Raw genomic sequence first — 15,092 nt, 5'->3', positions numbered from 1 at the left:
ACATCATAAGCTGAGCTTGCAGAGTAGGCTCCATTGGCAGTGAACCTCCACAATACCGTGTCCTCCTGGTCCGTAAGTTGAACTTGTTGCAGGTGAGTCCAAAGAACCACAAATTGACGTGCCGCTGGCTCGGTGTACATCCTATGAAGGCATCGCATCCACTGTCTAGCCGTGAGGGCAGCCGCTACGGAGTGGTTCTTCCTCCAAGCCCAACACCGGCGCAATGTCTTTTGGTGCCTCTCCATCCAACCATCTGTCATGCCAGAAGCTTGTGCGGGCGTCATTGCCGATTGTGAAGCTGGTGCATAGCTGGAACAGTGGCCTCACCTTTGTTGTTGGCAACAGTGATAGAGAAAGTGTTGCCGACGCCAGGATGGCCTCCACCATTGGCCATATTCCTCGTGTGAAGCAAGGTACTAGCAAAATGCCCCTCTCATCATATAATGAATAAACCCTTATAGTTATCATCCTACCGCGGTCTGAATGTGCCATATGCACTTATCGTCCATCTTAAAATGAAATGGATTTCACAATCAGTATATGTTGGATACTATTTGTATGTAAGATAATATAATATTCTGCTACCATGTCTACCTTGTAATTACTTAGTAATATAGTTAAACGTATGCATCTTATTCAACTTCCTTGCAATATAGTTTTCCTTTTACCTCTACTTTGAATTACCTTCTAACCGAATATATTAGCTAATACAAAAAGTTATATAAAAAGGTGAAAAGGAAATGCTCACAGGGGCGCAAGTACTAGTGTTGCTGCATGTGCAGATCACATACGAGCCTTGCACGTGGCCCCGACAATGTTTTTCTTAGAGTTAAATACACCAGCGGTCTTCACACTTGTGCTCAGGTGCCACTTTGGTTCACGAACTTGCAAAATCAAAATCTGATATCCTAAACTTGTTAAATTGTGCCACTTAGATCCATAACCCTTTAAGGGGCATGAATATATGCAAAAAAACCACCTTGAATTTTACCTTCTTCTATATCTACATCCTCAAAAGCTTGGTGTCCAGCGTGCAGCGGGGCCTTGCTCCTCCCCGCGCGCCACCTCGGGCGCCATGAACGCCGGCATGCCGCCGAGGGGCCACGTCCGCGGTGTACGCCCGGACGACGCGCTCGCCCAGCCACCCGCCGCCGCTCCTGGCCGCGACGTCGGCGAGGCCCCCCCCGGCGCGAACTCGAGGAAAGGCTCCCGCGGGCGAGCATGCCGACGCGCGCTCGGTCGAACCCTCCGCCGCCGCAGGCGAGCACGCAACGCGCGCTCCGCCGGCCCCTCCGCCACTGCGGGCCCGCACGCCGACGCGCGCTCCGCCGGGACCTTCCAGTGCGGGCTAGGCGAGCACGCTGACGTGAGCTCGGCCGGGCGCTCCTACCCCGCGAGTGATCCCGCCGGTGCGCACTCCGCCGGGCGCTCCGCGGCCGCGGGCAAGCACGCCGCTGCTTCCTCCGCCGAGGGCTCCGCCGCCGTGGGTGAGCAGGACGACGCGCCCTCCGTCGCCCCAGATCCGCTTGTGGCCAGCCAGAGCTCGAGGACGGTCGACACAGTGGAGGGAGGAGGCTCGAAGCGGCAGCGAGCAAGGGTGGAGATGGGAGGAGAGGGCCCGCCACCGCGCCGCGCCCTCGCCGCCGTCCTGCAGGGCCGCAGCCATGCCGCATGTTCGCCGCGGTCCCGCTTCCCGCCACCGAGCCGCCTCCACCGACAACGGGCCGCCGAGCCGCCTCTGCCGACCACGAGCCGCAGCTGCACGCCACGGAGGGCTGCCGGCGCATGCCACGACCGCGAGCTCTAGTGGAAGGCGAGGAGGCAGGGAGCAGCGGCGAGCTCCACGCACTGTGGAGGAAGCAGAGGAGGCGTGGGGTGAGAGAAAGAGAAGAACGAGAGGGAGGGGGTGAAGGTAGAAGATAGCAAATTTGGAGGTTTTTTTTGCATATATTCATGCCACATGGTGCCATGTCAAGGGGTATGGACTAAAGTGACACAACTTAACAAGTTCAGAGTGACAGATTTCGATTTTGCGAGTCCGTGGACCTAAGTGACACCTCAGGACAAATTCGAGGGCCGCGGGTATATTTAACTCTTTTTCTTAAGCGAAGTTATAGTTTCATTCTCTGGAATGGATAACTAGTATGGTCATCAAAAGCTACTATGCAATATGTACACTACTAGAAAAAAAGAGGCATTCGTCGAACTCCGATTAATACCGGTTGCTTTAAAGTCGGTACTAATATCAATTTAGTACCGGTTCTACAACACAGTGCTCCCAGGAGCCATTTAATACCGGATTACAACACCGTCCGGTACTAAATGCCACCGTTTAGTACCGGTTAGTGTTATAACCCAGTACTAAATGGCGTACCAGATCATAACACCATCTGATACTAAATGCCACCATTTAATACCGGGTGGTGTTAAAAATCGGTACTAAATGGTCATGGCCTAGTACTAAATGGTCCGCTCGGGTTACTTCAAAAGAATAGCATCTCCTATATACTCACATGTGCTGTGTGGGTGTGTATGGTAGAGGCGCGAGGTCATAGCCTCATAGGTCACGAGTTTGAACCACGGCGCACACATATTTATTCTGACATATTTTTCTAAGTGGTAGTGCATTTAGTACCGGGCACTGCGACCGGTACTAAATAGATGTACATTTAGTAACGCCAGCTGCGGCAGCCGCTACTAATGACCCCAAACGCCCAGTACTAATGCTACTTTTTGTAGCAGTGGTAATTTTAGATTTCTAGCAGACATATCCTTATGTTACCACAATCGAATATCTCATACGCTGTAGATACTGTGTGATCGTATTCCTGATCAGCCCTCGATACTGCTGTATCGTCAACGGGTGAGCTCACGCTCTGGTTGAAGATCCGGCAACACCGTGCTAGCCGTGCCATCGCCAAGCCAGGCGCGTGATGTAGCCAGCGCAAGCTGGAAAAAGGATCGCATGGGGCCTAGGCGCAGGCGCGCAACGATGTTACAGTTGTTTTTTTTTCTTCTATGATGGTTTTTTTTTCAACACGAGTTTGTTGTGTTTTCACATTCTCATTGTATTCGAATCCATTAAGATTATAATATAGTGTTATTGTTTGATTCTCATTATATATATTTCGGATCCATCCATTAGTGATGGGTTGGGTGTTGTACCAGACCAAAATTTATGGTGGAATTATATATCTTTTAAAAATAATAAAAAATAAAGATGCACAATTATTTTCTTTATTGAATCTACGGGTGGTAATGTAGATGGTGATTTGGGTGGTGGTGGTGGGGGAGGGTTTGAGGGTATCATAGTTGTGGTGGACAAAGGATATACCTGATCATTGCATTTTATTGTGATTTCATCTCTATACTATAAAAAATAAAAGAATTGAGAACATTTCTCACTAAGATTAACCCACCCACCTACCTCACAAAACACCTCTTAAAGGCCCACATGTAAGGCCGGGTGGTTGACAGGATAATGGTGGACCGAAAAAACAGAGAGAGGAAAATGATTCCGCCCAAAATGAATTTTATTTTGTCACAATGGCCTCCTCTACCCACCCGAATGTACCCACATTCACTTTTATTTTTTTCCTTCGTCCTTTCCATCTCTCACTCCCTGATTCACGCGGTGTGATCATTATTCGCCCATAATTCTTGTCGTTAAATTTTTTTAGAAGGATAATAATTGACATCATTGTTTTATGGAATTTTGGAAGGATAATAATTGATATCATTGTTTTATATGGAAGGAAAAGAAAAAGGTGTGCGCAATTATGGGAGAAAATTGATCCCTGCATATTTCTTTTCTTATGCACTAGGAAATAGAGTAGTATAAATGGAGGGGCAAAAATTAAGTATAAATTATCCTATCAATCAATCAAGTGGTTAATTGGTATGTCCTGATTGCCGTAAAACCTTTCAAAAAGCATAATATCTCCTTGCCTTTCAATCACCATATCTATAAAGCCATTATCACTAGGGTTAATCATTCACCCATTATTGCCGCTATTGCGCCAAGAAGCTGCTACCATCTGATTTCTTTTTCCAAGATAGGACCTCTCTACTGATGGGAAGAAGGCTAAAGCTGCGGCAAGCATCTGATGCCACACAACCAACATGAAGTCGCATTCAATACCAAGGTCCGCCTCCTGCCCATGTTGCAATATTTGTTGTGATAGAAGTTTTATTTTGTTAGTTAGGAAGAATATGTTGTTTATCAGAGCGTCGAAATCATATCTGCACATGTTCAAAGATTCAACGATTGTGCTAATGAAATAAGATAATAAGATGTGTAGATAGAATACGGCACGGATGGCAGCGCCTGGTGCAGCGGCCTTCCCTAATCGGCGGGACGGCGCTGGCACGGCGGCCTTCTGTGACAGAACCGCCAAATTAAAACTCAAATTAAGCTAAATGGCCATCATTTGAACACATCAGGCACATTTGGCTTAACGGTTTAATTTGACAGTCCTTTCGAAACCGACATTCCGATCGAAACAAACACCAGTAGTCTCACGCGAAGGTGAGCGCAGGCAGTACAAACATGACGAGTACATATAAATACGATTACAATACCGAGTATGGTGCATCAAGTTTACAAACCTGGTTTGAGTACATAAAATAATATACAAGAGCAACTTCAGTTTTAAAACAAAGTCCGATATAGTAAACTTGCCGTCTATAATACATGAAGCGTAGTAACGAATCACACACTCAGCCCACGGGTGTGTGATTTGGAAACTAGCAAGGATTAAGCATCTGGTCCGGCCACCTCCCAACCATCTGCGCCAAGCTGGATGAACTTAGCACAACAAGGGCAGAAGTCTATCTCATCCTGACCTGAAATAGTTTGAGCCACAACCCTGAGTATACTAATACTCCACAAGGCTTACCCGACCAATGGATATAACTTAGCCCACATAACTAGACATGCAAGGCTTTTGGCTGTTGGTTACTTTTGCAGAAAAAGCTCTAGAAATGAGTCCTTATTTTCCCTCTTTTAGCTACAAATTCTATATTCATAAATCATTACTATTATTTGCACCTGCTAAGCAATCATAACAACATGGAGTAATAATTCCTGGTAGACCCTACTACTCATCACTTAAAATCCATATAGCATCACTATGATGTGGTGCTATGATCAAGGTGCTCATATCCGAGATGCGACGTACGGCGGATCGATCCGTTTTAACCTTGCAAGGTGAACCTAACCAACACGGCACGTATTTGCCCCGTCGGACAATACAACCAACCATTCCCCTCCCCGCCTCGAACTACAGAACCGCCCCACCTACATATAGTCAGCCGGGCTCAACGAGAGACCACCAAAAGTAAACATATGCATCCCAATTCTCCGCGACTACCCGACTCGCCCTAAGGGGTGGTGATGAAGTTCTGTACTTTCGAAACAAGGCAGTACTCGGCTTACCGGTTTCGACTACCTCCTACTCCCGGCATGCGGTTAGTACAATTCAAACTCGATCACAGGGCCAGGCAACGAACGGTCCTTAACCGACACAGGCGGGGCTAACCTTTCCCTGCCCGGTCTCCACTTTCTTTTCCTTATCCAACCTATTCCAATATTCCATATACTCAAAATAACGAGATATTCTATATCTCGCGAGTGACCCGAAATCACTCGTCTTCTACCGAGTTCTATTAAGCATAGCATTTCTATCGTCCTCTACACACTAGTATAACTCGAGGAGACCTAGGGATCATGCAACTAGGGTTTCAAATAATTCCTTAACCTAATGCGCAAGTAATAGAAACATAATATAGGTGTCATAGTTTGAAATAAACGGATGTGCACCGGGGCTTGCCTGCGGGCTGCTGCTCAGAGCTAGCGATCACCTCGTACACGACTTCCTCGGTCGCGGTTTCTATATGCATGCACATGAGACAATGAGTAAATGCCATGCATATGAGACAATGAGTAAATGCCATCATGAATTTGCCATTAGAAGATAAACATTAACAAAGTAACAATTTACATAAAATGACACAGGTATGGTGATAATTAACTTTAACCCTAGTGCTAGAACAATTAGAGGCCAAATTATAAATTAGAGCATGATTTACTATAAAATAAAATATGACTAGCAAAGACAATATTATTTGCCTCTTATAATTTGTATAAAAACTTACATGTAAAATAAATATTATTATACCTATACACATATTTAAGTTTGGTTACATATTATATTCATATACTAAACTAGGTCCGATGAGTATGAAAATTTTATGGTGGATCACTCATGCTTAAAGCAAGCTACTACAAAAATTTCACAATTTTTAGATTAACAAATCTATAGAAACTAATTAAGCAAGACTAAACACAATCTAAATTCTTGCAGGGGTAAAAAGGTCATTTCGCCATCATGGATATTTTTCCTCCATAGATCTTACTCTAACAAACCCAACAACATTTATTTCACATTTTTCCTTGATTTAATACACATTTTTGAAGTTTCAGCACACTAAAGAAATTAACCACCCTAACCCTGACTCGTGGGTCCCACCGGTCAGTGGAACAAAACAGAGAGAGGGGGGGGGGTGCGGCCAGGCACGCACGCCATGGCGCGGCTCGCCGGCGCAGGGGGGGCGAGGCCCGCGGCGGCGGCGGCCGACGGCGGCTTGCGCGGTAGCGCAGCAGCAGCTGCGCGGTGGGGCCCGCGCGCGCAGCCCCAGGCGGCGGGGCGGCTGGCTCGGCGAGCCCTAGCGGCGGCGACGCTAAGCAGAGGAGCGGCGGCGCGCTTGTGCCGGTGGCGGCGGGGCCAGGCGGTGGCGAAGCGGCGTGGTGCGAGCATCAGCGGGGTCAGGCGGCACTGGTGCGCGCGCAAGTGGGGCGGGGGGGGTGGGGGGGGGCGGCGCGAGCATGGTGCTCAGCGTGCGGCGGCGGCGAGCACGGTGGCCGGCGGCGGCATGGCGCGGAACGAACGTGGAAACCTCGCGAACGCGAAGGAACGTGGAGAGCATGAGCACCAGTGGCTCACCTAGGGTCGATTTGAGCATGGGGCGAAGAAAACGGCGGTCGGAGGTGGGAGTTCGACGGCGGAGTGGATCTCGGCGTCACTGACGGCCGGCGGCCGGAAAAACTTCGATTCCCGGCGACGGGGGTGTCCAGGCTGGGATTGGAGGACTTGTAGGGTTAGCTAGTTAGGCGATTAACCCATGGTTGCGGTGGATTGGAAATTCGTAGAAGAATCTCGCGATTTGGTCGGGACGACGTGCTGCTCAAGCTCAACCACGGTGAACCGAGGAAGAAGAGAGCGAGCGCGTGAGAGAAGTAAATGAGGGCAGATGGCGAGCTCGGGAAGAGGGCGTGAACGACTTGACGACCTTCGACGGCTGAGCAACGCGGCGACGCTGCTCGACGTCCACGCACGGCTTCGGGAGACGTCGGCCTTCATTACCGCGACTGTGCCGCACAGGGAGAAGGGAGAGTGGGAGATTGACAGGTGGGCCCACGTGTAAGGTTTGAATTTAGCTAAACTTCATTCAAACTTTGGTGAATTCGAAACTTTGATTTGAATTTGAAAATCGAATTGTTACAATCCTTCCCCCTAAAAGAAATCTCATCCCGAGATTTAGGAGAAAAATGCCGAATTGAAAGGAAGTCGGAAATTATATACCTTGGTATAATTGGAGCAACTCAGGACATTTGGACTGAACAAATTCCTTCGTTTCCCAGGTAGCTTCTCGCTCTGAGTGATTACCCCATTGTACCTTATAGAAATTGCTGGTTTGATTTCGAGTGACCCGAGTCTTGTGATCAACAATTTTCACTGGATGCTCTGGATAGACAAGATCGGGCTCCACTTGTAACTTCTCTATGTCCATTATCTTGTTTGGAACACGGAGGCATTTCCTGAGCTGGGAGACATGGAATATATTATGAACTGCGGATAATTGGGCAGGAAGTTCCAGGCGATATGCTACTGGCCCACATTGTTCAATGATAGGAAAAGGCCCAACAAAGCGAGGGGCGAGCTTTCCCTTCACACCGAACCGTTGGACTCCTCTCATTGGAGATACCCGTAAATAAACATGATCTCCCACTTGGAACGAGATCGATTGACGTTTCTTGTCCGCATAGCTTTTCTGCCGGGATTGTGCTATTTTCAAGTTCTCCTGTATAACCCGGACTTGTTCTTCCGCCTCACTAACCATATCAGGGCCGAATACATTTCTCTCACCGGCTTCTGACCAATTCAATGGAGTTCTACACCTTCGCCCATATAATGCCTCAAAAGGAGCCATTTTGATGCTTTCCTGATAGCTGTTATTATACGAGAATTCAGCTAAAGGTAGACACTCATCCCATTTATGACTATAGGTGAGTGCACAGGCTCTAAGCATATCTTTGAGAATCTGATTTATTCTCTCCGCCTGACCATCAGTCTGAGGATGATAAGCCGAACTGCGAATGAGTTGAGTACCAAGGGCTGCATGGAAGTGTTCCCAAAAACGTGCAACGAATTGGGTACCACGGTCAGAAATGATAGTCCTGGGTACTCCATGCAAACTCAGGATACGACTGATATAAAGCTCAGCATAATGTTGTGCCCTATAGATGGTTTTTACGGGAAGGAAATGAGCTGACTTCGTCAGACGGTCCACAATAACCCAAATAGAATCATATCCTTTAGAAGTCTTGGGAAGTCCAACAATGAAATCCATACTAATATCTTCCCATTTTCCTGATGGAATAGCCAGCGGTTGAAGAAGACCAGCTGATCTCAAGTGGCTCGCTTTAACTCTTTTACAAATGTCACACTCAGACACATATTTGGCAATTTCCCGCTTCATTCTTGTCCACCAAAATCGCTGCTTCAGATCTTGATACATTTTATTGCTGCCCGGGTGGATAGAATACCTAGAGAGATGGGCTTCATCAAGGATTTGCTTTCGGAGCTCTAAATCTTTAGGTACCACCAAACGATCCTTAAACCATAGAATTCCAGCCTCATCTAAATGAAAACACTTCACCCCCGGGTCATTTTCAGCAAGTCTTTGGCGAATCTTTTCCATCCCGACATTATGTTTTTGAGCAGAAATAATCTGATCTCGAAGAGTAGATAAAAGGACCAAATTATTAAGACTGCCGTGTGTGATGATCCCCAAGTTTAATTTTTCCAGTTCATAACAAAGGGTTTCATTGTAAGGCACAATAGATAGGCAGTTGCACTGAGCCTTGCGGCTTAAAGCATATGCAACCACATTGGCCTTACCCGGGTGATAGTGAATCTCCAAATCATAATCCTTAATCAATTCCAACCATCGCCTTTGGCGTAGATTTAGTTCATTCTGGGTGAAAATATACTTGAGACTTTTATGGTCCGTATATATATGAACAGGATTGCCCAGAAGATAATGACGCCAGATCTTCAAAGCATGAACCACTGCTACTAGTTCTAAATCATGGGTGGCATAATTTTCCTCATGTCGCCGGAGTGCTCTGGAAGCATAAGCAATTACTCGACGGTCTTGCATGAGGACACAACCTAAACCCGTACCTGATGCATCACAATATACATCAAAGGGTCGAGTAATATCAGGTTGGGCTAAAACAGGGGCAGATGTCAAAAGTTTCCTCAAGGTCAGAAAAGCCTGATCATATTTATCATTCCAATTAAATTTCACCCCTTTCTTGAGCAACTCAGTCATGGGCTTAGCAATTTTTGAAAAATCCGAAACAAACCGCCGGTAATATCCTGCTAGCCCAAGAAAACTCCGAATTTCCGGAACAGATGTAGGTGCTTCCCAATTCAAAACATCTTGGATTTTACTGGGGTCAACAGAAATTCCATCTTCTGATATAACATGACCCAGGAATGGAACCTCCTTTAGCCAAAACTCACACTTGGTGAATTTGGCATACAACTTGTGTTCCTGAAGACACTGGAGAACAATGCGAAGATGCTCAGCATGTTCTTCTTCATTCTTGGAATATATAAGAATGTCGTCAATGAAAACCACGACAAACTTATCTAACTCGGGCATAAACACCGAGTTCATGAGATACATGAAATGAGCCGGGGCATTCGTCAATCCAAATGACATAACGAGATATTCATAAAGCCCATATCGTGTGGAGAAAGCCGTCTTTGGGATATCTTCGAGCCTAATTTTTATTTGATGATAGCCCGATCGAAGATCAATTTTGGAGAATACCTTGGCCCCGACTAACTGATCAAACAAAATATCAATTCGGGGGAGTGGATATTTGTTTTTGATAGTGACAGCATTCAAAGGCCGATAGTCCACACACAACCTGAGGCTTTGATCTTTCTTTTTAACAAAGAGCGCTGGACAACCCCAAGGTGAAGTGCTAGGACGGATATAACCCTTATCAAGCAACTCCTGCAATTGCTTCTTTAGTTCTGCTAACTCATTGGGTGGCATACGATAAGGTCTTCTGGCAATTGGTGCCGTTCCCGGTTGCAATTCAATGGCAAACTCTATCTTACGGTCAGGTGGCATGCCTGGTAAGTCATTCGGAAAAACATCCGGATATTCACACACCACTGGTATTTCAGCCAGACTTTTGATCTCAACCTGATTCACCGTAGGTGTTGAAGATATATGGTCCATGAGATGCAAGGCCATAGAACCATGGGTGGGAGAATTGATGTGCACAGTTTGCGAAAGATTGTCCAAGAGAACTCTGTGTATTTTCATCCAATTCATGCCAAGTATAATATCTACTCTCTGAGCTGGTAACAAGATCAAATGAGTGGCAAAAACTTTTTCTTGGAGCTGCAAAGGTACTTGTTTAACAGTTTGATTCGTTGTTAATTGCCCCCCGGGTGAATGAATATTGTATGGTATCGCCATGCTTTCTATTTCCAACCCAAGTCTCATAGTACACTCTTTACTAATAAATGTATGTGATGCACCCGAATCAAATAATACGGTAACAGGTTGATTATGAACTGAAAACATACCCGCCATCACTTGAGCTCCCTCAGGAACATTCTCTAGCGTGGTATAATGCACGCGTCCTGGCTTGAAATGAGCCACTTTCGGCTTCTGATTGTGCTGATTAGAACCCTGAACTTGTTTAGGTGGCATAGGGCATTCGCGTGCAAAATGACCAACTTGACCACAGTTGAAGCAGGGAGGGAAATTAGGGCGTACACCCTGCGGCTGCAACCCCGTCTTCTGCACACTCTGCTGAGGCACCGGAGATCTGGCTACCCCTTGAGGTTGTGGGTACTGAGGTGATCTATATCCCGACTGGTACTGTGTTGGCCGATAACCCGACTGCTGTTGTGGAGGCCGATATGTGGCCAGATACTGTACTGGTCGGTACACCAGCCGATGCTGATAAGGTGCACGAGGGGGTCCGGTCTGAATTAGACGAAACCTCTGATTAGCTTGACTAGAAGATCCACCCATTGGTACCTTCCTCTTTTTCTCTGCTTGGTGAGCTATACGGGCGTCCTCTTGAGTGATAGCCCCATTGACCAGCTCACTAAAAGTGTTGAATTTGAACATAACCAAGCGTTCCTGGAGCTTGCTGCTATGCCCCTGCCTGAAGCATGCTTGTTTCTTTTCATCTGTTTCCACATGATATCCAGCATATTGAGACAGGGTGTTGAAAGCTTGAGCGTATTGCGTCACAGTATTATTGCCCTGTTTCAGAGCTAAGAACTCATTGAGCTTCCTGCGAATAACCCCTGCAGGGATATGATGTGCCCTGAAAGCTTCCTTGAACTCATCCCAAGAAAACCGAGTGCCAGCAGGGAACATAGCTACGTGATTATCCCACCACGTACGTGCAGGACCTCTAAGTTGTTGAGCTGCAAATGATGCCTTGTCATTGTCATCATACTGGTATAGAGTGAACTTGGACTCAATGGTCCGGAGCCAACTGTCAGCTTCCAGTGGCTCATCCGCCTTATGGAAAAGCGGTGGCTGAGTACTCAAGAACTCCTGATACCCAGGGACAGGCGGTTGATGGTTGTTATGATTTCCATGCCGCGGCGCTGAACCTTGCTGCACAAGCTGGCGGAGCAGTGCTGTCTGCTCATCACGTCCAGTCAACATGGCCGCGATTGCCTCAACCAAATTGGGAGCCTGTGGCGGCACATTATCACCATTGTGCGCAGGGGAACCACTACCGGTGTTCGGCATTCTGCAATTAATCATGAATCAATTAGTTCCAATATCTGATTAAATTAAATAATCATGATAGCAACTAATATTCAATTCATGAAAAATGCTGAATTTAGAACACCGATTAAATAACTCAATATTTGTATCACCACTTTTATGCCCCACAATTGTAACAAGAATAACTGGATCATGGATGAGGGAGGTACAACCATTTTTGCATCAACTAGTGAATACAACATAGGCCCCAACTAACTCTCAAAATCACAAATCTTCGCGGTATAGATTTGACAATACTTCCCAAACTATACGTCCAAAAATTCACAATTTTTGCAAGCGAGTGGCTATCAAAATACTCTACAACTTTTGTATAACTCGCTAACCCACTCTTATAATGCAATGAATGGTATTATGCATGATCGTCCTACGTCACCCTTCCAACAAAAATTGCCGACAATAATAGGGCATTATACGTGGTCTTTCGGTGGCAACATACGCTCTCAATTATATAATCGATTTCTACCCGTCTTAACTTACGCGTTCGTTTGTTAGTGTACCTGCAGAAATCACATGATATACAGATATATGCATATATCCACGACTGGACCCTTCGTGCCAGCACACACGAACGGCCCTCATGTGTCCTACGCCACATGGGTAATGCATATGCAGTTGCCCACATATTCACACAAACATCACCATCCACTATAGAGATGGCGCCCATGCGTTCAACGCTGCATGGACAACGCTGCATACGTTACCGAGGCAACATATTCACTTCCCGTACAAATCGCCTTACGGGACACCCAAGGGTAAACGTGTCCCAAGGTATACGGTCATAACCAATCGCATGACAGAGTTACATCTCGTAACATTGCCTTACGAAATGGCCGTGCTCACAATCACACGGTGGGAAGTCCGCGCTCCATATCAGGCGGCAGATAGCGACAGGCTCATTTGAATGGAGCCTTATCACCTCCTCGTATGCTCATCATACAGGACCCGCGCACGTATGAAACACGTGGGCTATTCTAAGGACTACCAAGAATGCTCACCTTGCTTACCTCAACGTAGGTGCGTCGTTACACTATTAAGTAAGGGTTGTGCAAGAAATTAAGGTTTAACCGAAAGAAATGTGCTGGAAGTCAGTAAATATAAATATTGCCACCAATTTATAAATAACCAAGTACTATGTAGGGCTTAATACGGATTTAATCGTAAAGCGCGACTGAAACGATTTTCTTTATACCATAGAAATTCATTTTTAATCTTGAAAATCTAGAAAATAGTCACATCCATACCACCTCTGGTGTATTTCGGCTCTGATACCAGCTGTGACAGAACCGTCAAATTAAAACTCAAATTAAGCTAAATGGCCATCATTTGAACACATCAGGCACATTTGGCTTAACGGTTTAATTTGACAGTCCTTTCGAAACCGACATTCCGATCGAAACAAACACCTGTAGTCCCACGCGAAGGTGAGCGCAGGCAGTACAAACATGACGAGTACATATAAATACGATTACAATACCGAGTATGGTGCATCAAGTTTACAAACCTGGTTTGAGTACATAAAATAATATACAAGAGCAACTTCAGTTTTAAAACAAAGTCCGATATAGTAAACTTGCCGTCTATAATACATGAAGCGTAGTAACGAATCACACACTCAGCCCACGGGTGTGTGATTTGGAAACTAGCAAGGATTAAGCATCTGGTCCGGCCACCTCCCAACCATCCGCGCCAAGCTGGATGAACTTAGCACAACAAGGGCAGAAGTCTATCTCATCCTGACCTGAAATAGTTTGAGCCACAACCCTGAGTATACTAATACTCCGCAAGGCTTACCCGACCAATGGATATAACTTAGCCCACATAACTAGACATGCAAGGCTTTTGGCTGTTGGTTACTTTTGCAGAAAAAGCTCTAGAAATGAGTCCTTATTTTCCCTCTTTTAGCTCCAAATTCTATATTCATAAATCATTAACTATTATTTGCACCTGCTAAGCAATCATAACAACATGGAGTAATAATTCCTGGTAGACCCTACTACTCATCACTTAAAATCCATATAGCATCACTACGATGTGGTGCTGTGATCAAGGTGCTCATATCCGAGATGCGACGTACGGCGGATCGATCAGTTATAACCTTGCAAGGTGAACCTAACCAACACGGCACGTATTTGCCCCGTCGGACAATACAACCAACCATTCCCCTCCCCGCCTCGAACTACAGAACCGCCCCACCTACATATAGCCAGCCGGGCTCAACGAGAGACCACCAAAAGTAAACATATGCATCCCAATTCTCCGCGACTACCCGACTCGCCCTAAGGGGTGGTGATGAAGTTCTGTACTTTCGAAACAAGGCAGTACTCCGCTTAACGGTTTCGACTACCTCCTACTCCCAGCATGCGGTTAGTACAATTCAAACTCGATCACATGGCCAGGTAACGAACGGTCCTTAACCGACACAGGCGGGGCTAACCTTTCCCCGCCCGGTCTCCACTTTCTTTTCCTTATCCAACCTATTCCAATATTCCATATACTCAAAATAACGAGATATTCTATATCTCGCGAGTGACCCGAAATCACTCGTCTTCTACCGAGTTCTATTAAGCATAGCATTTCTATCGTCCTCTACACACTAGTATAACTCGAGGAGACCTAGGGATCATGCAACTAGGGTTTCAAATAATTCCTGAACCTAATGCGCAAGTAATAGAAACATAATATAGGTGTCATAGTTTGAAATAAACGGATGTGCACCGGGGCTTGCCTGCGGGCTGCTGCTCAGAGCTAGTGTCCACTGGGCCTTGGGCCGAGTTGTCACGAAACTCCTGCGGGGCTGGCTCCGTCTGCTCTTGCGGCTCCGCGATCACCTCGTACACGACTTCCTCGGTCGCGGTTTCTATATGCATGCACATGAGACAATGAGTAAATGCCATGCATATGAG

General features: G+C 46.3%; 1 protein-coding gene across 1 annotated transcript; it reads left to right on the top strand.

The window, feature by feature from the left end:
- The first annotated feature begins 223 nt into the window (after nt 1-223).
- On the top strand, nt 224-1,807 carry LOC120662738 (mucin-1-like). Its single transcript, XM_039941822.1, has 2 exons — nt 224-413; nt 1,038-1,807. The coding sequence occupies exons 1-2, from the start codon at nt 224-226 to the stop codon at nt 1,805-1,807; spliced, it is 960 nt and encodes a 319-aa protein (XP_039797756.1).
- The last annotated feature ends 13,285 nt before the right edge of the window (nt 1,808-15,092 follow it).

Source organism: Panicum virgatum, chromosome 2N (assembly GCF_016808335.1).
Source record: "Panicum virgatum strain AP13 chromosome 2N, P.virgatum_v5, whole genome shotgun sequence".
NCBI lineage: Eukaryota > Viridiplantae > Streptophyta > Magnoliopsida > Poales > Poaceae > Panicum > Panicum virgatum.
The sequence above is the reverse complement of the archived record's forward strand: the minus strand, read 5'-3'. Positions and strand labels throughout refer to the sequence as shown.

Coding starts and splice junctions, on each gene's coding strand:
- LOC120662738 (XM_039941822.1), top strand. CDS start 224: ATGTCTTTTGGTGCCTCTCCATCCAACCATCTGTCATGCCAGAAGCTT. Junction 414..1,037: donor TATTCCTCGTGTGAAGCAAG/GTACTAGCAAAA, acceptor TCCAGCGTGCAG/CGGGGCCTTGCTCCTCCCCG.